Source organism: Lissotriton vulgaris, chromosome 7, assembly GCF_964263255.1.
Source record: "Lissotriton vulgaris chromosome 7, aLisVul1.2, whole genome shotgun sequence".
Classification (NCBI taxonomy): Eukaryota; Metazoa; Chordata; class Amphibia; order Caudata; family Salamandridae; genus Lissotriton; species Lissotriton vulgaris.
Window position 1 is genome coordinate 793382291 of NC_141695.1, and position 23859 is coordinate 793406149.

Genomic DNA, 23859 nt, shown 5'->3' on the forward strand with positions numbered 1-23859 from the left:
CAAAGGTAGAAGCACTAGACCAGTCTGCCGCTTTAAGAATATCTGAAAGCGTACGACCAGACAAAAATACTTTGCTGGCCATCGCACCTCAGGAAGAGTGTGCTCCAAATTTGGTTAAATCCACTCCATCTTCTAATATAATCATGCCAGGCAGGGAAATTAGAAAATGTCAGCCAGCTCTACTCCTCCTCCAAGAGGCAATTATACTTCCAAAAGCTTACGGTTTGTGCCCACTAAGTGTCTTTTCTGTCATCTCCTATGGTTTCTTTTGGTGGTCCAGCTTGGGCTGCTCATGGTGTGATCAATACCTCACAAAATATCCAGAAGCATTAAGTAATACTTTGGCAAAATCATAAAAATTCCAATTATAATATATTTCCATCCTTTCCTCGGAAGTAAGAAAACTTCACTTTGCTCAATGTCTGTCTGTTCCTAAATGCTCTCTCTGGGTTTGTAATTCTATCGATACATTGTCAAAAGTGTTGCTGAATCTAAATTGAGCCCATTGTTATAGAGCACAGAAAATAATTTTCAAGAAAAGTTCTCACAGCCTCTAAAGTGACTGTCAGCCCGATTCTGCCTTTCGGGCAAGAGAAAAAGCATCTGAGGCCTACATGAAATTTTAGCTAAATTATGACCATGTTGTGATTAATGTAAGACACACATTAATATTCATTTTTCGTCTCCTTAATTAAGTTCAATCATTATACTTCTCTAAAGGTTATATATCAGGATTAGGCACTACCAAAAAAATCATTTGCATATTTATCATTTTTTATAACAAATATTTACGTGTCATTCTAAAATACACGCTTTTATAACACAATACTAGAGGATAACTGCAAATCTACATATTATCAATCATCTCTGAATTAGGTATTTTAATAATTCAAGGTGTTTCATTATGCAGGCATTCATTTTATTTGACACATTTTAAAACTTATCGTTAGCACATTTTCTATGTTATCTATGTTTAGTTTCTCAAACACGTGATTATGTAGAAGTAAATTATCATCGTCTCTCTCTCTTTGTTTACGTTTTCACAATTCCATGTTCCAAAAACAATTCTGCATGCTTTTACCATGCAAAATGAAATCTCACTTTTTTCGACTTAGCCGTTTAACTTGTCTAAATTCAAAAATAATTGTTGTAAATCACTTTTGATAGTGAGAATTGATAGAGACAACCTGTATTTAACTTTTATTCTCCATTACAGGCTAGATAGGGGTGAGGGATTTTTTAGGAGATAGGGCTGTGTAAGGATAGCAAAGGAGCTAGTTTTTTTTAGGTTTTATTGATGGTTAAGGGATGATCAATGTTTTTTTTTAGGCTTTAGTGATGGGTAAGTGGTTTACATTATAAAAAAATATATAGATTAAATTACATTTTTAAATAACATTCTAACTTATCCCAAACCTGTATACATGTTTTCCAAGCCCCTCTTTTTCTGCCTGATTATCAAACTTACAGGTGCACATGTTCACCTCTCCCAGTAACATCTCACATTGCTCCTTTACTATTCCCTTTTAATCAATCCATCCCTATTCAAAACACTATAGTAAATGCATGAGATCTTGAGACGTTAACTTAACAGTACTAATCCTGTAAGGATAAGGAAGCACATATTACTAATATACTAGCTATATACCCCTGAATTGGGTTGTGCTGTAGCGTACAACTTGCCGCAAAGCGATTCAGTGCTTTGTCTGGGGGTAGTAAGCGCTATATAAATATAATTTATAGTTACAATTCCAGTTAATTTGGGCCTAGATACACTTGGCTAATTGGAATGGCTCCCGGTGTTATCCGCCCTTAGGATAACGCTCTGAGGCACTCATAATGTGTGCAAAACTATTATCTGCTTTGTCATACTGCATTATGAGTTTGTAAACCCCTCCACATCCTGGAGTAAGCACTGACAGTTTTCCCGAAAAAGCCAAGTGCCTAAAGGTAATCTCTTGGTTATCCAATTTGGAGTGCACTGGTATTGTGGCCCTGGGACACTACAGGCAAATGATGCTAAAATATAATGGGCAGTAGCCTCTGACTGCCATGGTCTTCCTGCAAATGGCTTACATAGTATTTTTAATTTTTTTCAAATCTGCACTTTTTTTTATCGTACATCTATTTGATGTTCTCTAGCGCCTTAAGTTAACGTACGTGGACTTTTAAATGTATATTTGAATCTGTGTTTAACAGGTATTATCAAATAATACTTTGCCTCCAGTATTCTTGTTTTTATCAACAACTTGAAAGATATACTTCTTGCAGAATCGAGTGGGAATGTGTTTAGATAAAATCTCTTCTTAAAATACAGATTCTTTAACTATACATTTTCTAAGAAAAATAACAGATATTAAATGCACAGCTTTTCCATATATTAATGGTGGGGAAAAGTCAGCAGAAACCCATAAATTACAGCATTTGCCAAAGCGCAGATTTTTAGTGTAAACAGTAATGCGCAAAATCGTTTTTTTGGTCAAACATGTGAAGAGTGTGAAAGGCACCTAATTTCATGAAGTTGGTATAGATAAAACTGCCTACTTTTGGATACCTCTGGCAGATAAAGGTATTTGTGTTAGTTGGCTATTGTTACAAAATATTGTTCTGTGTAGTTAGGTACATGCGTGGTCTCTAGTTGATTGCTCAACAGCTTGCCTGTCTGGCTAAGTAGAAGAGATTGAGAGATGCAGATCTTGGAATGACCGGAATTCTTTTGCTTCTTTGTTTTGTCCCACAGACCATTCTTCCTCTATGTGGCATTTCATGACCCCCACCGCTGCGGCCACTCTCAGCCCCAGTACGGACAGTTCTGTGAAAAGTTTGGCAATGGTGAGAGTGGCATGGGCTGGATACCTGACTGGAAACCTCAGTACTACAAACCAGAGCAGGTCCAGGTAGGACTTACTTCATACTCCCTTGACATATGCCCACATTCCAACAAATGGCTTTCTCCTAAGAAATCGTGTCCTCTCCTTAACCCTGAAGGCTTGCAAAGCTATGAGCTGTGAATAGGTTTCCACATAATTGTTTTTTTTTCTGTTTAATATTTTCAGGTCCCATACTTCATCCAAGATACTCCTGCTGCTCGGGCTGACCTTGCGGAACAGTACACCACTATTAGTCGAATTGACCAAGGTAACATTCTGTCATATTGTTCTCATGAGTGTTGACATTCCTAACTTAGTCCTGTGTATATGCATTAATTGGTATTATAGTAGTACAGAGCTAGCTGGGAAGCACAAGATCTAATGAATATCCTAAAGATATGGAGCCCCGGCCAAATTGTATTTTGGGACACCTTGTTTGGAACATCTTTACATGTATCTAGTTTTAACACATTCAGACTCTCAAGATACCGACAATATTTTTTAAAAAAAATGTATTTCTTATTTTGTCATTATACACTCAATCAAAAAATTTAGAGCAGCTGATAATTTGAAGAAAGGCCCATAGGCAGGGGCAGGTGGAATTGAAGATGGGAAAGATAGTCTGGGGGGGTTGGTTAAAGGGCCCTTATTAGTGCCCAGTCCTAGACTGCTGGCGCATCGGATCCTTATCCAGGGCCTCCGCCTGGCTCACCAGAGATTCTTCCGATCCCAGTCCATAATAAGTCCTCCATTGGCCTTAGATCTTCTTAAAGTTCTGACTTTTTAAAGAGCTGCATACACCTCCTTTTCGGATTCCCTGCACCTGTTCATCCTCATTATTCAGTGGGCTTTAGTGGGTGATGTTCATGCCCCTCCAAACCTTAACTATATCCCTCTTAGTGACCAGTAGGCCAGGGAACAGAATAACAGTTTCCTGCGGGTTAAGTCGATATCCTCTGGGACCCCCAGTGATAATAAAGTGTGGATTAAGTGGGATATCTTCCTCCAATACATTCTCTAGCTCTTGGAGGATGCTCTCCTTGTAGGCAATCCCAGAGAATGTGCAAAAAGGACCCTATGGGGGGCCCCACAAAGTATACAACCGGCTTTAGGAATGTACCCACATGTGTGTAGTCTGTCTCTAGCTAGATACTCTTAACTGTATTAGGTAGGATCGTGCCCTGATGGCCACCTCTCGGGGTGCAGCAGGGCCGCTTCCCAGTCTACGTCCTCCCATATCACGCTCCCATCAGCTCCTGATATTACCTGGGATATTGTTTATGATCACTCTTTAGGTGGCAGACGCTGCTCCTCGTCCAAGTGTAACCTCCCAAGTGACTCTCCGGGGGGACTAGTCAGAGAGATCTGACCAGCCCTCCACCTCAGCTACCAGAGCATGCCTATGTTGTGTATATTTATAGTATTGGGTGGTCACTAGTTCGTACTCCTTCTGTAGACACGCAAAGGATTTAATTGTTTCCACCTCAATAACATAACATAACGTGTATTTGTAAAGCGCACGTTCACCCCAACAACGGGGCATCTTGGCGCTGAAATAACAGATGTATATTGTTACCCAACTCAATGGTACTCATTTTATCGACCTCAAATGGATGAAAGGCTGAGTGGACCCGCTGGGATTTGAACCTGTGACCATGAGGTCGAACACAGGCCCCTGCAGTGGATGCATTAGTCCATTGAGCCACCATCCCCAATGGTTGAGATGCCTATCAGGTCCCAGCGGGTCAGGTCTGGAAGCTTCTCGAATTCGCAACATACCGCCCTCCCACAGAGGTATGGCCTCGGTCACTCATCCCGTCCTCTACAATGTGTCTTAGTCCTGTCCCAGGCCACCAGCACTGCTCACCCCCAGGCCATTATGACAGACCTACCATCTCCATTGTAGAAGCCCCCCCAAGAGGACTTCTCCATGGAGCAACTCTAAGGCGCACCAAGGTGTCGTCCCTTAGGGCATGAGCCCAATCATTGATTACTTGGAGCGGAGAGGCCCAATAGAATGCCCGTAAGGCGTAAGGGATGGAGGGCAATCCTGCCATTGTACCCCAGACGGCATAAAGTCCCCAGTGCAATCCTAGGGGGTTCTCCATTCCATATTAGCTCCGTACCTCCCTGTCCAACCAAACAAAAAAGGATTTCGGTATGCTAGAGGGGCTATTCTGAATCACATATAGCAGCTTGGGGAGAGTTATCATCTTGAGGATTGTTGCTCTGCCAAGAATCGTCAGGGGCAGTTTCCTACATCTGCTTATTTCCACGTGCAAAGCCACCATCAGTGGGTACCCAAGTTTTGCTCCTAAAAAGCGTTCAAGGTCCAGCGTCACAAAAATGCCTAAGTACTTAAAACCCTTCCCAGTCACTATTATTGAATCAGGGATTGAGATCCTCTGATCCCAACTTCCAATTTTACTCCGTATCGACTTAACCCAGTTCACCCTGTAGCCAGAATAGTCCCCAAAGACCTCCACAATCTTGGGAAGGGGTCTTAAAGTTGCAGCGGGATCTGCTACATACAGCAGGTCATCGTCCGCCTATAATGAGATTTTCTCCTTCTGCCACTCCTGCTGTTCCCCTGTTACCCTGATCCAACTTTCCAAGGGCTCCATACAGAGCGCAAATAGGAGGGTCCAGCCAGTTGTACAAGCGTCTGAGATTTTGTCTGGTCGATTAGCCCGATATGAAGCCTGTCTGGTCCCTATGTATCAACCCGGTTATTGCCCAACTGAGCCTGCAGGCTAGAATTGTGGCCAGGAGTTTGGTCTCCACATTCAGAAGGGAGATAGGCCGGTACGACACGCATTCGTCCCTTGCTTTGCTCGCATTATTAATAACCGACATTAGAGTATGTTGAAGATCATGGGGAAGTGGATGCCAACGATATTGAACTACATTTTAGCCATTCAGAACTGGAGGCACGCAGAAACAGCAGAAAGTTCAATCTGCCCAATGTCGTCAAGCACTGTAGTACCAAAAGAAAGCTTGAACAAGCATTTTTACCCTTGGATACCAATATTTTCTCTTTCAACAATAACATTTTATGGGGACTTCACTTCATTACCAGTCTATTCCGCATTTGCATAAAAACACATGGTAATGGCGACTTATTGTATGTTTAAAGGACTAGTGCATAATATTAAAATAAGACCCAGTGCTTAAAATTGTTGCTTTATTTTTTAGATATTCGTAATCACTAATAACTCCCCTTCACTGTGACATCTTTGCTGCAACAGTGAAAATCAAAGCAGTGCTCAGAAAATGTTCGGTCTTCCTTTGGGTGAAATCTGATCGTTTTCTTGTTTGTCTTCCCCTATTTTCTCACTCTTCTCTAATTGACACTTATCTGGCTATACAGTAACTTCCCACTCTGTTGAGTAAGTGAAATGGGAACGGTCAATAGAAGTACAGAGAGATTAAGCGAAAAGTGTAGTGAGAAGTAGGGGTATAACGAAAAGAAAAGAGAGAACGATTAGCTAAAGAGGTGAAGTAGAGCAATTCTTAAGGGGAAAAAGATGAAGTAGCCAGAAGAAAATATAGAAAGTGGTAGAAAGAGGTAATTAAAGAAAAAGAGATGGGCAAGGTTTTAGAGTGAGGTTGAAAGAACTAGAGATAAGGAAAAGAAATGTAGAGCCAGGGAGAGGAGTGCAGAACACTAAAGGATGAGTTAGAAAGAGTTAAGATGAAAAGAGAGTTGAGCTAGAGAGAGGTGAAGGCAGAAAGAGGTAAACTGTTGTAAATATGTAGTGAGAAAATGAAAGAGAGGCATAACGTAGAGAGAGATAGAGGGAGAGAGAGCAGTAAGGTAGACAGATGGCAACATTTACAAAGATATTGAAAGAGAGGAGTGAGACCGAGGTAGGGAGAAAGGTGGGAAGGGTAGGAAGAGAAGATGATATCTAGTGCGAAAAGAATTAGATTGAGATGAGTGAAGTAGAGAAGGGGAGGTGAGATTGATGCAGAGAGGGAAATATGAGGGAGAGAGGGGTAAAAAAGTCTTAAATGAGATAGAGCAAGTTGGTTGAATTGTAGGAGGTACAGATCGCAAAGTAAGCTTTAATGGGAAGTTAAGACAATATTTTCTGAAGCATGCGCAACAGACAAACCAGGTGGAACAGGTGTTTTTAACATGTGCAGTAAAGGAAAGGCCACTGTCTAATTAAACTGCGTACAGATGACGACTGCCAGCAGCACATTGCCCAACACGGGCCAGAAATTCGATGGTAGAAGGGGGGCTGGTTTTCCTGTAGCACAGTAAAGGATCACAGTTTTATCTCCATTAAATGTTAGTGCGTAATTATTCAACCAAGTTGGTATGTCTATCAAACAATTGTGAGAAGTATCCACTGTGCTAGTCTGGAAGTGGTCCAAGTTATAATCAACTACGTATCGTGTGCTTAGTTGATGAAATTGATGCCATGTGATCTAATAAGTGCGGCAATTGGGCATAAATAAATATGTAACGGGGTTGGACTGAGGCCAGAGCCATGAGTCACCCCATGTTTAACTGGCTTAAAGGAAGAGCAGGAAGGGTGCAATGGTATAGCTTGTGATCTGCCCTTCAGAAAGGATTGAATCCCTTCGAGAACTCTACCATTCACCCCGATCTCGTTTAATCTTACGATCAAGATCTTGTGGTACACTGTATCAAAAGAAGCTTACAGATTTAGTAGCACTAAGGCCGACATGTGCACGCTGTCCACAGCCACAAGTCATCCAAAGCAGACACCAAAGTTGATTCTGTTCAGTGAGCTGGCCTAAATCCAGCTTGCACCTCGTCCACAAGGAAGTGCATTTCCAGATGGTCAAAAAGCTTTCTGTTGACAAACCTTTCTAACATCTTAATTGGAAAGGGCAGCTGGGAAATGGGACGTTAGTTTCTGAGCACTTGTGATTCACCAACGCTTTCTTGAGAAGTGGTTGTACCAAGACCGTTTTCCATGCCCTCCTCCAGAGGCTGATTACAAATTGCTAAAAGCAGAGAAAACAAAAAAGTCTACCAGTGTCTTCCAGGCCCTGGGAGGTAAAGGATCGAATGGTGAGCCTGAAGCAATTGAAAGTGGAACCGCCTTAAAGCAGTCCTCTGATATCCGCTCCAAGGACTCTAGTTTATTCGGTGGAGTGGCAGCGACCTAACAAGGAATTAAACAAAGAAAAAGAAGGTTTTATTAAAACCATGACAGTGCAAACCTTTTTTTAAATACATTTTTTTTTATTAAGTAAGAAAAGTACAAGCTTACAGACATCCCATACATTTAGAAGCTTTGTAGTAGTGTATCTGAGCAGCACATGTTTCAGTGGTACTTCAAAATCAACAATTAATATGTAAATTATATGGTCATCGCAGTGCACTCCTCTAAGAGCCTTTAAATCCCCACCACCTGCGATATGCCACTATACTTGGGGTTTAGGGACGTCAATTAGTAGTTCACCGGGCCGTCCTTGGCCATTGGATACTTGGTGACATGTTTATGACAGACTTATAAGGATCAATGTTCTTAGTCTCTACAAGTCCGGTTCCTCTGCAGTTGCAGCCTAGGAGTCTGGGTGGTCTGAGGTATATCACAAGCGGGCCTCATAAGTCTTTGGGCGTCGATCTTTGGGGCATAAGGTCCAAATAGGCGTCCAACTGTTCATGACAATATATGGCATTTCGCAGCCAGAATCAGGTCAGGGCAAAGGTCTTCATCCCCAACACATAGTGAGCTGCCTTTTAGCAAGGAAAAAGTTTGTCCATTAAGCGTCTGATTTGCTTCGGGACATCTTGACCCACCCCAATAGGACCACTAACAGGGTTCAGTTAATCTGATGTTCTATGAAACGGTCTGTGATGTCCAGCACTGAAAATTCAAAAGGCCGCCACTCCTGGGCGGCTCCATGCCAAGTGTAGAAACTTTGCATTCGGTGCCCCACATTGTACACCTCCTGCGCTCTCAATGAGGTCCATTTTACTCAACACTTTGGGGATATGATACATTCTGTGAATGTATTTAAGAAGCATCAGTCGTTAGTGGTGGATGGTGGATAGCAAACCAGTCAAGGTGCAGTAGTATACCTATTGTTTCTCCGTTAGCTCTGTGTCTAGGTCTTGTTGCCAGAGGTCACTAGCCTTCTGCATACAGAGTGCTGCTTTCTCTTGCATTTTAGCATATAGCCGTGTAATGAGTTGTCATGGAGTGGTCGTGCTGAGCATAGTTTCATGCAACTCCGGGAAAGTGTCAGAGAACGTCAAAAATGTGTCTCTGCATGTGGCACAAAGTCTAAGGATTAAGAATACGTATAGTGGGGTGCTGTTCACGTCTGCTCTTATGTCTTGAGTGGTCATTAAGGTGCCTACATGGAACAGTCATCCCAGTGTCGTCAATGGGTGCATGGCCCTTGGTCTAGTGTCTGTGTCAGAGCCGGTTTCTGTATGGTGGAAATCGAAATAGCGTAAATGACTGCTAGGGATGCTCGCTGTCTCCGAGAGTGCGAACCTTATCATCAAAAATATTCTGCAAGCTTGTGAGGGCGTTCCTGCTTGCTTTGTGCAGTTCTGGTTAGACAGACTGCGCACAAGCTCACATATATTTCTAGTGTCATTTGGAGCCTCCAGAATAGCCGTCTTATATTACTCCTCTTTCACTGTACGAATGCTAATTTTGTAAACTCTTAATTCTGTCCTCAAGCGCTCCTTGTCCTTCAATAAGCTCTTTCTAGTTTTTTGCAAAGCAATTTGTCTCAGTGGCTCAACCTAATAATGAGGCGCTGATAATCTTTAACTGGCCACTCTGCTTTTGATGGGCAGTACCTTATTCAGGGCATAAGTGACCCACTGCTGATAGAAACTGTAATCATCATCGATTGAAAGGTAGTACCTAAGTTTAGTGGCGGCTCAAATGGGCTGGTACAGGTTTGATGTGCTACCCTGTACCAGGCACTTGCTTGCTGCTCTCTCGTCAAAGACTTCTCTCTCTACCCTCCAAATTAAAAAGAGAGCAAAGCATGATCTGTCCAACTAAGAGGCTATAATCCTACTAGGGAACTAAGTCTCTCTAGTGCAAACATGGGATCCAAAGCATGTTCAAGTATACGCGCCCAAAACAAATTGCTGCAGACTTAAGGCTCCTATATAGCCTAGTAGGTCCATATCCGCCCAGATGTTAAAATCACCCAGCATAAAGAAGTTGGAATGCAATAGGGCTAAAGGAGAAATAAAGTGTGAAAAATTGTGCGTAGGTTGAGGAGGGATGGGGAGGGGAATACCACAAAAGCCTTGAGAAAGAGCAAGAAGCTGTCCCACTCAGTGAGAAGCCTAAAACCTGGGTCTCTTCCGATGCCTTAAGTTGCAAAGATCCAAAACCCCAGCAGTTAAAAAAAAACAAGCATTGGAAATGCAATAGGTCTCGCATTAGAAAAGTTGTAGCTATTGGTCTTGTAAATGAAAAATATTTTATTTATTTGTTGGTTTTTAAAATAGCTAAATTGATAGCTTTGTCATTTACAATGCCAATAGTTATAACTTTCGCGAATGTGACACCTATATCATTTGGAATGCAACATGTTTTGTATCTACGTGACTTACATGGCAGCTCTGTTCGTTAGGCCACATCTCTAGAGAGCAGGAGAGTGCAGCAGGGGAGGCGGCTGGGGGCATGTGCACGCGCTTTTAAGCTCAATGCGCATTGAGCTTGAATTTCACGGGCACTGCAAGGAATCGCCACGATTCCTTGCAAGTTGGTTAAAGACTGTTTAAGCCCCCATAGTCTTCCCTAGAGAAACACAAACAACTTAATGTTGCATCTAAAGCTGTATTGCTGAGGGAAATGTCACCCTTTTGACATTCTCGAGTTGTGTTCCTTCTCTATAAAAGCATATCGGCTTTCTTATTGTCTTAATTACATTAAAATTAAATAAGTAATTTGCAATAATTACAAGAAGTTTTTTAGTCCATCTGTTTTTGGAATTTTGTGACACAAGTTGTTCTTTTTTATGTCTAGTGTCTATTATTGATTTTATGTAACAAAAGGACATTTGAGCAAAGGAATAGAAATGGTAAGAAATGAAAGTCCAATTGTACTTTTGTAGTTGCACTTACAATAATGCTTACTAATGAGAAACCGGAAAGAAGATTTACTAGATATTTATAATTTCATCTTTTGATACAACAAAGCTGACCACATAAGCGACACTGATATGCTGGGAGTAGCTCATATAGTTCCCACCTCCTAAGAGTCTATTTTCTGCATTCGTAATGCGAATACAACTGCCTTGTATCACACCTATTTTTGCAATCCAGGAATCAAAGGATAGGAAAAGGGGAGGAAGCAATGAAAGGGCACCCAGCTATCAAGACGGTACATTTAACTCTGCAATAGCGCATGTTCTGGATGTGCCTTAATACAGGTCCACAATATACAATGCTTCATAACACATACTGCTGATAGATAATAATCATACACTCAACCAATACCTTAACCTTAACACGGCGGGCAGGGGAGGGGGCGGAGCGGGGAGAGGGTGTGAAAGCAGCAGGGGCCTGGAGTGCGGCTGAGGGAACAGACGGCGATTCGAAATGCGACACGGCAGGCAGGGGAGGGGGCGGAGCGGGGGTGTGGGAGGAGTGCGCCTGAGGGAAAAAAAATGCAAGGCAGGCGGCTGGGGGCCAAGGAATGGAGTTAAACTGCTGAAGCTGCTCTGAGTGAGTAGTTGGATGATGAAGTTGTAGTTGTGTACAAACAAATCTCAACGGAAAATAGAAGGTCGAGCAACTATAGTGAGTGATCAAGTAAAGGATTTGATTCATGCAAATTTTCAAACCAGTGTTGTAGTACTTTTCATAGCTCAGACTGGAAAAAGCGGTTACCTTAAAGGTGTAGGAGTTATGGAATGAGAATCAATTCGCCAAGAATGTGTAGGGCTAGGGGCAAAGTTAGTGTTGTGTCAATTGTGGGTGAGAACACGTAGAACTCTAATGTACGGAGTAAAGAAGAGGTTAGGTGAAGCGAGGTAAAAGTCGTAGGCCTAAAGCAGAGTTTTTGATTAACAGTAAAGACGGAGGGAAGGCAGAGAAGGGAAGGGGGGAGGAGAAATGCGACACGGCGGGCAGGGGAGGGGGCGGAGCGGGGAGAGGGTGTGAAAGCAGCAGGGGCCTGGAGTGCGGCTGAGGGAACAGACGGTGATTCGAAATGCGACACGGCAGGCAGGGGAGGGGGCGGAGCGGGGGTGTGGGAGGAGTGCGCCTGAGGGGAAAAAAATGCAAGGCAGGCGGCTGGGGGCATGTGCACGCGGTTTTAAGCTCAATGCGCATGCGCATTGAGCTTGAATTTCACGGGCACTGCAAGGAATCGCCACGATTCCTTGCAAGTTGGTTAAAGACTGTTTAAGCCCCAATAGTCTCGCAAGCTCGATGCGCATGCGCATCGACAGGCGAGACCTAAAAACATAGCTACTCCACCACCTTTGCAACCAATGTGGGAGTGGTGCAGGATTTTGTACCCTTCAGGACAGGTTGTGCCAACATCAAAATTGGCATCATCCATGTTTTCGTATTGAATAAAACATTGAGGTTTCCGGTCTACAAAAGAAGGTTAAATTCGACTGCACGTCTCACTGTGGAAAGTGCATTAATAAGCCCTCATCGTAGCAAATGCTTTGGCTTCTGAGAAAAACATAACTGACTCTCCTTCCTAAGGTGTGAAATATTTACACTTGTTCCGCTCTCTCCAAATTGATATCCGAGGTAGTTATTACCTATTTGCTTAGTTGATCGCTCGAATATCTAATTACTTGTTCCTTCTGCGATTTGCTAGGGGATTCAGCCTCTCTCAACCAACCAAAAGCATGGCTGCCATTGTGCTGACAACAGATCATCTTATATCGGCCTCCTTCGACCCTGGAGCTAGAGTGCCAACCAAAATGCTGACTAGTGTCAGGCTGACGAGTTCACCATTGTCAGTCCGACTTGTGAAAAATTGCCCAAGTGTCCAATAAGGGTGCAAGCACCTTCTCAAATATACCTGAATGTTGTTTCCCATTTAATACAACCAACACCACCTGTTTGGTTCACCAACCAGTACACAATTAAAGACATTGCATTCATGCTTCACTTTAACTTTAATAAAGGTGATCTTCAAAGAGCTGCCCTCTGTAAAGTGCTAGTGCATCTGCCTCAGAAGCAGGGAATTTTAATTAAGATCTGGGAAAAAGAGGAGAGAAAAGAGAAATTGAGGTAACCAAAAAGGAGTAGGGTGGTAAGAGGTGAGGTAGAGGGAACTGAGTTACAGAGGTGTGGTGTAGAGGTAAAGTAGCAAATGAATGAAGTGAATTGTGAGGTTTGTTATTAGGATTGAGCAAGTGGTGGGGTAGAGGGAACTACGGTATAGCTTGGTGGTGAAGAGGGCTCAGTAAGTTAGAAGGAGGTGAAGCGAGGTAATGTCATGAGAGGTAGAGATGTGAATATATTGAGATAGAGGTGAGAAGACGTGAGTTAGAGAGATGAGACAGGGAGGAATTAGTTACATAGAGATGTAGAGAGAGGTAAAGAGAGAGGGTTGAGGTAGAAGAGGCGAGTTGAAGCAAGGAACAAACATGACTCAGAAAGATTACATTTTAATGTAATTACTACCAGTTGCTTAATAGTATTAGACTTAATATTCAACAGGCCAGACTTGCAGACCAGGTTAGTGATCAGCATGGTCAACTGACAAAAAGTAATCCTATTTTTATGCATACTTTTATTATGAGGAGACCTAAATAGCTCTTTATTGGTAATCCACAGAAGCACAATTATATATTAACATGCATATATCAAGGCAAATTGCAGCATCCTCTAATATGCCAAGAAATGTTCCAACCAGAATTGTGAAAAAACAAACCACAACAAAACTCACATCCCAATATTATGTAGGCCAACAGCTCCCATGGCCTACATAATATTGGAAAACTAGTTTTGGCCTGGTTTGACCACATATTAAGCCTAGGGGCTATTTGTTAAAACCTCTAGCATCGCACGCTTTTTTATATTGGGAATAGAAAGGTGGTTATTAAAGTTAGTTTTCCATTCTATTACCCAATTTTATCTGTTCACATCACAGTTCACACCCCTTTTCACCTCACATATGCACTGCTCTTGAGTTGTCCATCCTTACCCTGACATACGAAAACAAACAATAGTTTTCCATCTTTACCATCACTATTGGCTTAAAACCTACCTTCCAGGTGTGAAGGAAACCCATATGATGAACAGGGCGCCCAGGATCGACAGCTGATGGGTATTTTTCCACACAGGAAAGATGCTCAACTTTTGACGTATTTCAAAGCCTACCTTTCAGACACACACTCGAGCCGACTGTTTGATAGACCCACTACTATTCTTTGTTGTGAAAGGGTCTTAAAACACACAATCCGAATCATTTTACATAGCCTTTAAATTTCAGTTACGCGGTTGACTGGGGCACCATCACTCACCGGCCGTGAGGGAAACGGCGTGAGCTCTCCTCAGCCCCGGATACCGCTGTGAGGGAAATGGGCCGCCACTTTCCAGCATCGCCGCCGTGAGGGGAACGGCCATCAACAAGGCAAGGACTACATTTTCCAGCACCCCTGGGCAGCGCCGAGAGGTGAGGCCAGCGTCTGCCCGGGATTTCCCTCATTAGCGCTCCCGCCCCATGCAACGCGGGACGCGCTTGACTGGGGGCACCATCACTCACCGGCCGTGAGAGAAACGGCGTGAGCTCTCCTCGGCCCCGGATACCGCCGTGAGGGAAACGGCCCGCGACTTTCCAGCATCGCCGCCGTGAGGGAAACGGCCATCAACAAGGCAAGGACTACATTTCCCAGCACCCCCGGGCAGCGCCGAGAGGTGACTCCAGCGTCTGCCCGGTATTTCCCTCATTAGCGCTCCCGCACCACGCAACGCGGGACGCGCGCGGGCAGCACCCGGGCCAAGGGTGGGCCCGTCATTGACAGGAAGAGACAGGGCAGGGCCCTCCTTTTTTATTTTATTAAGCGTTTCTGGCCCTCCCTTACAGGTACTGTTTTTTATATTGATGTTAAATTACCTACCAGTAGCTGCTAGAGACATTGTGTGGACCAATGCTACCAGGGGACACCGGCCCGCACAATGGGCCCACAGACTTTGGTTTACAGTTTGGAATTTGCACTGCATGTCGCACCTTAAAGTCCCCTCCTTCGTTCAAACCTTTTAATTTTTCTGTTGTTGTTTTCAAAAAAAGTAACTAGACATTTGCACTCTGCACAGAGAGCATTTTGGGCTTTCTGACAGGGACATCTATACTACTACTATATAAACGCAAAAAACACAAATTAGTATTAGTTAGAAATATCTTGTGGACCAATGCCAGCTGGGGTCAATTTTATTAGTATTTACTCCTTCTGACCTGTATTACTTTGCCCACTGCACGCTACATTGGATCACAGTTTTTGGCTCTTAGTTTGGCCATTGCACTGCACACAGCACATTAGAGCCCCCTTCTCCGCTTAAACCTCTTCTCTGCTGTTTCCGCCCATTTTTTATTTTTTTTGTTTGCATTTTGCACAGAGAGACTACGATCAGGCCCTGTTTTTGTGTTATTCGTGCTATTTGAATACCGCAACTAAAAGGAATACAACATGGCAAGGAGACGAGTTAAATTACTGACAGAAAATGCGTGTAACACGATAGATACCTATTTAGTGAAGGCAGTAAGCTCCATTGCTGAAGAAATCGATCGCACTGAAAGGCGCATTTCTATGGGGTGAAGTACTAAGTCAGGCGATCAGATTAATCTAAGCATAGATCTTAGCCCCCCCAATGAACCCCTGACATAGGATTAATGGAGGACTCCATTACCATTGATACTATTGTTTCTCACATTTCCACTACTCCCAGGTTATCGGCAATGGACATCTCCCTATACATCCCACCGACTCCCCCGAATAGAACCAAGGCCGTAAAAAAGAAAACAGAAGGGCATGTAAACCAGTAACAAAAAAAAGACAAAAAATTGCTGTAAAGGGTAACACTGTCATAACGAGATCTAAACAACAAGCACTGGCGTTGCCAATAGGTCTCGCAGTAGGAAAGTTGGAGCTATTGGTTTTGTAAATGACAAAGCCCTTTATGTTTTTAAAATGAAAACAAAAATAAAAGGCATTGTTATTTGCAATTGTAATAGCTCCAACTTTCCTACTGCGAGACCTATTGGCAACGCCAGTGCTTGTTTTTAAATACAGTCATGTTCCGCATGGCTGTGTTGAGATTAGCAAGCATTCACAACGAAGAAACTCCATTCGTGCTTACTTAAGTAGAGCAGGGTGAAAATAGCGTAATTTGTCCACCGACGCACAGAACGGACTTCCATGTGAGCGCAGTGCATGCAACCACCCTCAGTTCCCACCTATTTACTGGCACACAGGAATGGTAGCGGGTGTGGGAAAGGTTTACATTTTTTCACAAATACATAGTTCTGTCAGGTCGATATTTTGCCATTGGGTGTTTTTGAGTAGAGATATTTTTCTTAGTTGCTTACTTCACATGGCCCGCAGGTGGTTATCACCTGATGCCACTTAAGATATCACATATGACACAAGCGTGATGTCATCAGTCACTATGAGGCATGCACAGTTGGTGAAGTTTGTGAACCTCTCTAGTGATTGAACGTCGGAGTGCATAAATAAATGATACATGTTTATAGCGCTCTGGACCCAGAAGTAGGGCCTCTCGAGGCACCTAGCTGCAGGAGCTTTAGGGTGCAGCTCACCAGAGGGGATGAAGGCACTATGTTGACATCACTCTACCCCAAGGGTTCAGGTGGCACCAGGCCGCGGTGCAAGTGGGTTGAAGGTTCTGGCCATCCCAGAAGCACTCTGCTCCTTGACCCCTCCCGTCCACCTTTTGGAGGGAGGTCTTCTGTTACCTTCCCTACATTGGTGGTTCCCTTTTTAAAGGCAGGAGCTCCAGAGAGGTATTCCGGTTGTGGTGACACACATGTACACCCATCACACGTGACACCACGCAGACACAGTGAGGTTGTGACGGTGTGGACGCAGGCCGGGGTGCCAGCAGCCCACTCCTCTGGGGAGCCAGGGAGCCAACGGAATGCAGAAGAGGTGCCCTCACCAGGGGACATAGATAAGTGATGCAAATGAGCTGATGGGGGCCCTCGCTTGGGGGAAATGGCCACTACAACGCGGCCGTTTCCACGCATAACATTAACCACGCATGCATTACAACGCATGCGTGGTTAACACGAATAACCTTTATCACGCATACCTTTACTACGAGATACGTCGTAAAGGCATGTGTGGTAAAGGCTAAAATTAAACGAGACCTGTTGCATTGCAAATGCTTGTTTAGAATGGTATGGCCTGTTATTGTATAATATGTATAATCAGAGACGCAACTAGAGCCAAATTTCGGGGGGGGACTAAGAAAAAATTTCGGGGGGGGGGGGCTGAACCTTTGATCAGTAGGCAGAGTGGAGCTGCACGGCCTCCAACAAGGCGTGAAACAACAGCAAGGCCTAATTAGCATTCAAATGGTCTTTTAAAGACCTGTTAAACGTTGGGGGGCGGCTCTGTGTGTGCCCGGGATCTGTCTCATCCCGGGCTGCCACACACGACGGTGAGTTCAATGGGTGTTGCGCGCCTGTGTATAATGTGGTAACCTACAGTATGGACTGCAATTGTATTAAATGGTATGGTCTGTTATTATTATACAGTATGGTATGTTATGGTTTGTTATTGTATAATATGGTATGTTTTCGTCTAATATTGTATGGTATAGTGTGGTATGCATGGCCTTTTATTGTATTGTATACTATGGAATATGATTAAGGTATGGCATGTTATTGATGTGTACAACCTATGAACTAACTGTATACATACATGTGCATTTATGCATGCGCTAAATCACTCATTGGTACAATTTTAAAACATGTAACTTAAGTTGGCTTTCCCCAATTGGAATGCGACCAAAATGTGGGCAAGTCAGAAACAAATGTAGCCTTAGTAAATGCTTTACCATGTGGCTTTATTAAAATGCGGTGGTGTTATGCGGGTCGGACGAGACTGGCTGGAAAAAACGGCTTACTGGAAAGCAAAGTTTTGAAAAAATCAGGAAAGAGAACGAGTGATGGGAGCAAACTAGAACAGGATGTGCTTTAGTTGCAAGCGTCGCCTAAGATCAAGCATTGGTTGCGCCAGAGGAGGGATTACAAATATTTCAAGCTTGTCTATAGGCTTGCAGAGCAGACCGGGTGGAGCATCCTCCTCAGAGAGTAGGGAAAGGTACAAGGAAGCGGACAAGGACGTAATGAGGTCTGAGCTAGATCACACACACCGTCATATTTTATATACAGCCCCTTACGTTTTAGATGTCAATCCTGCAATACAAGTGTTACCTTTCTGGCCATCTAAACAGCAGCCACTTTGCTGTAAACTCTACCACTGCTGCTTAGTGGAGCTAAGCAGGGTACGTTAGGGATCAAAAACAATTACCACAAAAATAATCCTTCATGCACTTGATTTAAGCAGGGGAAAATGAACTTAGCCAATATGTTCTGCTATTCTGCTTGTCCTACACTATTGACAGGTCGGAAGGAGCGTTTTATTTCTTCCCAGCTGTTCACGCAGACCTTTCTCTCATGCTCGCTCACAGTGCCAAGAAGAGCGTGCTAGATTTAGGAAAGCGCATCACAGCGTGAGCTATTTTTAAACCTCCTTGCACGTGCGGCCATGGCTGAGTCAGCACGTGTGGCGCGTGGACAGTAGCGCACAGGCGCAGTGACGCTGCACATAGTAATCCTTTAATTCTGTCCAGGGACAAATAGGTTTACGTGGATGCAGGGTCACCACATGATGTCATGAAGTCTCAACTTGAACTAGCATTGTTGTATCAAAAACTGAAAAAATTGCAGGAATCAATTATCATGAAAAAGGTAACGTACAGTAAAATGCGCTTCATGCCTAAAACGTGCCCAAAGGAATTGAGTTCAATCTGGATGTGCATTTATAGCATGCATACCATGCGTGAAGTAAACCACTAATGCTAAATATTGGCCCCTCTACTGTTTTACTCACAAACATGCCCGGGAAAAATCCTGCCCAAACTCGAAAATGACAATTATTTGGTGCTCGTGCAATCAAAGAGGCAGTTGTATGATGGTAAAATGGTCTCTGACGCTTGGGGCGTTACACTAACACTAAAGACAAACTGCCACCATATTGGTTTTCTATCATTACACATGAGTCAATACACATATTCGGAAACGAACACGAAAACTCCAGATACCTCTAGAAACTTGCATAAGCTAACTAGCCGAAGCCAGGAACTCGCCCAATGCTCCAGTGTGCTAAATACAGCCCATAAGTTTGGCGTTCGGACAGTTATAACACTGCTATTTACAGCAATTACATCTGAAAACAAAGTGAACAGTCCTTAAGTTAAGGCTAGTTACAACCTCCTAACCAGTGCAACGTGTGATATACAGTGTGTGGTGCTTAGCTACAAAAACGTGCCTCAATCCTTGCTCGGGAATGCCGCCATCACCATGCTCCGTTCACTAAGTGAGAAATCCGGACGCCTTTTAAACAGACTGTGGCGTTTGTCAAAAAGTAATGTGACCTAAATGTTGACGCAAGTAAAATCTACATGGGAACAACAGACTATGGATAGTGCACAGGTTTTGAATTAGTAACACAAGAAAAGTGCTCCGTACATGCTGGAAAGCCCTTACTTATTTAGGAATACTAAACATTCCGAAGCCTAGAGTTTTGAGAGTACATGTTTTCATGATTAAAAAAGACGGAGGGAAGGCAGAGAAGGTGAGGGTGGAGGAGAAATGCGACACGGCGGGCAGGGGAGGGGGCCGAGCAGAGAGAGCGGCGATGAGGGTGTGAAGCAGCAGGGGCCTTTGAAGTGAAGCTAAGCTTCACTTCAAAGGTGTGGGAGGAGTGCTGCTACGGCCTGGGGGAAGCTGGCTGGGGAGGGGGAGGAGAAGTTTATGGCCCAAAAGCGCGTGCCTGTGGCCACGTGAACTCGAAGAAAACCGCATGAAAAAATCCGTGGTTTCACGAGTATTTTGAGCACTTGAATTCTCGCCATTTCCCATTCCTTCGGAATGGAAAAGGCGAGACCTAAAAATCTCCACCTGATCATACTACATTAAATCTGGAAGCCATATACGACAAGCTCTCTGAATCGATTAGGCCCCTCCATGAAAAGGTCAATAACTCAGCCAGGGAGGCACACAAATTAAGTGGCAATATGGCAATATGGAAAAAATAACCATAGAAGCACAGAGAGACAAACTAAGAAGGCAAGAAAATAGCGGTAAAAAGAGGGCGGACAACCATAGGGAAACTGGAAGTCTCCAAACTGCTTCAAAAGTGAGTACACCACCTACAGAGAGAGTACAAAAAGAAATCACAGAAATTAGGGCTACATCTAAAGCCAACCCCATCCCTAGTAGAAAAACATCAACCCTTGCCCCCATCCCAGAAAAGAATATAAAAGGAAAGACAGCCCCCACAGAGGTGCCTAAGACATTCCGCCCAGATTCCCTACCCTTAACCACAAACAGGCATTTATCAACCTGCGACCTGAATGTGGCGCCTATGTGGCGGTCCTTGTAAACGTACCAAAACTAAGGGTTGACCAACCAGAAACACACGAAATACTTAAAAACAAACCCTGTACTGGCTGTCTAACAATTGTGTCTTCCCCATGGAAGGGGCATATCAGACATTATTAACACAAAGGGTAGGATGGGTGGGTCCCCTTAAGAAGAGCTTCGACGGGGACTGTGTAATTATACATTTTAGATCCACAGGTTGGGCACTGAACACACTTGCAAATGCTCTCCGCCCCCGTCCCAATGGGAGTGCAACACAACTCTTTTTCCCCTGGGGTATTTCTATAGACAAAACACACTATTTAACACCATCGCCGCTGCACCAATTCCCCCCCCGGTGCTGAACTTTTCAGATTTACATCATTTCATGACGAGCTGGGCTCGTCATCAGTGTGCGAGGAGGCTACACCATGACGAGCCCAGCTCGTCATGAGTGTGGAAGGGGATAAATGAGGGTCTAAGGGCTAGTTTTACGACTCTGAACTGGACACATGCCCCTAATATCAGACTTAACTACAACAAAAGGTATCCAGGAGTCACAACTGAGTGTTTTTACTCTAGACTGACCACCATATGACTTACAGGTTAGATTGTGAATTAAATATTGTTCATGTGTGAAAACCATTCAACTGCTCATATGTTCAACACGCAACCAAGGTAGGAATTTTTCCCATCAGTTGCCGTTCTGTACCACCACTATCACATCATTTGGGTCCTCCTTACCCAGGAGTTAGTACAAGTGAACAGTCACACTATGTGGAGTGTGAAGACTGTGTGAGTGAGGAGACTGATGTTATTTGTTTCACTGGGTGGTATCGGTATGGTGTTGAAATGATAGTTACAACTGAAAGAAAGCAGTGCAGTGAAAAAGAGTGGAAGTGAGTATAATTAGGTGGAACTGAGTAGAATAAGTGCTTTATTAGTTTCTCTCAGACCCCCAAGTCTAAAAATAGGTGAAAAGTGAAGAGTAGATTTAACAGAATATCTACTAGCAAGTGGTCGACATGTTTCTGCATATAAGCGGAAGTTATCCTATGCATTCATCAGGACCTAGATGTTGCTAGTGCTTGCATGATTAAGTGATAAGTGAACTAAAGAGCAAAAGGGAAAAATTTCACCTGGGTGTCAGGTGTTGATTCTCCACCACAATCTAGGAAAGTCATATGGATAAGGAAAAAGAAAAGAGAAAAACAACATTTATCAGAGAATGCACTCCCAAGTTGTGCTATTCCTGTGGTCATGTATATACAGTTTAGTCGACATGATAACACTCACCCAGTATTTGTGGGGATGGCGCCTCACCTCACCTGGCTGCAGCTCAGGTAAATAAGGAGCACCGCTCTGTTAGCAAAATACAATTATAGAGACACTCAACCGATTCAGTAAAAAAAGCAAGAAATGCTGATTCTTATATTTAAACAGGTAAGTCTATTCGTCAAGAGTCTTTACTAGTGATACAGGTAAAAGACTTAGTAGGTTAGAATCTCTCGTTGCGAGTATTTAATAACCGCTATATCCCTTGCCACGTATACACACGAGACTCGGTAGGGGCGTTTTCTAGTGATACGCTCGGGCGTTTAGGGTTAGAAAGCCACGAGATCGTATCATCGTTTATGTGGCCGGCTTCGCTGCCAGTAAAGACCTCTCACACACTCACCTCTCCGTCGGTGTCTCCCAACGTCCCTCTGGGCTATTCTGGGGAGGCACCGAATGAGAGAAAAGGGCGGGTATATCAATGAAGCTTGACAAGCAGGTGTGGTGTGTGCTGGGAATCGTAGTTTCCTTTCAAAAAAGCAGAAGAAAGTCAGTAGTTCTAGATTTCAGTTATTTATGTTTTGTTGTAAAAGAAAGGATCTCTCTTTCAATAGAGTGTCACAGGTGGTACAAGAATATAGGGATATAATTCCACCCATTTGTTTAGTGCATTTGCTTACGGACAGGATCGGACCCAGTTATAGTGACATCCAAGGTATCGGTTCATTGAGACCCTCCTTGTCACTGTTTAGTTTGTAGACCCATTTCTGTTCGATTCTAAACAGAAACTTGCCTATATCAGGACAGTGGTCCGGTATGGTAGGCAAATCGTCCAGACAAGTCGGCTCCCTGTGGGATCTGCCTCCGGTACAGGGACACCATCCTTGCTGTAATTGTTCGGCATGTCCCCAAACAACTAAGTCTACCAGTGTTGACATCGGAACCATGCGCCCATGGCAACAGCGCAAATTCACCAATTGCAATAGTGAGAACACCATCTATATGATCACTTGCCCGTGCCCTAAGAGATACGTGGGCATGACAACTCGAAAAACGAAAATAAGAATTGGTGAACACAAGAGTACTGTCCGATGCCGCAAACAAGCGACACGCTCAACAGCTCATTTCTTGGAAAAGGGACACGGTCCTAGTGACTTCACATGGACCATATTGGAACAGCCTACCATACCGGACCACTGTCCTGATATAGGCAAGTTTCTGTTTAGAATCGAACAGAAATGGGTCTACAAACTAAACAGTGACAAGGAGGGTCTCAATGAACTGATACCTTGGATGTCACTATAACTGGGTCCGATCCTGTCCGTAAGCAAATGCACTAAACAAATGGGTGGAATTATATCCCTATATTCTTGTACCACCTGTGACACTCTATTGAAAGAGAGATCCTTTCTTTTACAACAAAACATAAATAACTGAAATCTAGAACTACTGACTTTCTTCTGCTTTTTTGAAAGGAAACTACGATTCCCAGCACACACCACACCTGCTTGTCAAGCTTCATTGATATACCCGCCCTTTTCTCTCGTTCGGTGCCTCCCCAGAATAGCCCAGAGGGACGTTGGGAGACACCGACGGAGAGGTGAGTGTGTGAGAGGTCTTTACTGGCAGCGATGCCGGCCACATAAACGATGATACGATCTTGTGGCTTTCTAACCCTAAACGCCCGAGCGTATCACTAGAAAACGCCCCTACCGAGTCTCGTGTGTATACGTGGCAAGGGATATAGCGGTTATTAAATACTCGCAACGAGAGATTCTCACCTACTAAGTCTTTTACCTGTATCACTAGTAAAGACTCTTGACGAATAGACTTACCTGTTTAAATATAAGAATCAGCATTTCTTGCTTTTTTTACTGAATCGGTTGAGTGTCTCTATAATTGTATTTTGCTAACAGAGCGGTGCTCCTTATTTACCTGAGCTGCAGCCAGGTGAGGTGAGGCGCCATCCCCACAAATACTGGGTGAGTGTTATCATGTCGACTAAACTGTATATACATGACCACAGGAATAGCACAACTTGGGAGTGCATTCTCTGATAAATGTTGTTTTTCTCTTTTCTTTTTCCTTATCCATATGACTTTCCTAGA

General features: G+C 43.6%; 1 protein-coding gene across 1 annotated transcript in view; it reads left to right on the top strand.

The window, feature by feature from the left end:
• SGSH (N-sulfoglucosamine sulfohydrolase) overlaps positions 1–23859 on the top strand; it is a 275269-nt gene that overhangs the window by 157963 nt on the left and 93447 nt on the right. The window contains exons 5-6 of the mRNA XM_086931051.1: positions 2741–2897; positions 3057–3138. Of these exons, the coding sequence (XP_086787177.1) occupies positions 2741–2897; positions 3057–3138 (239 nt within the window). The remainder of the gene's footprint in view (positions 1–2740; positions 2898–3056; positions 3139–23859) is intronic.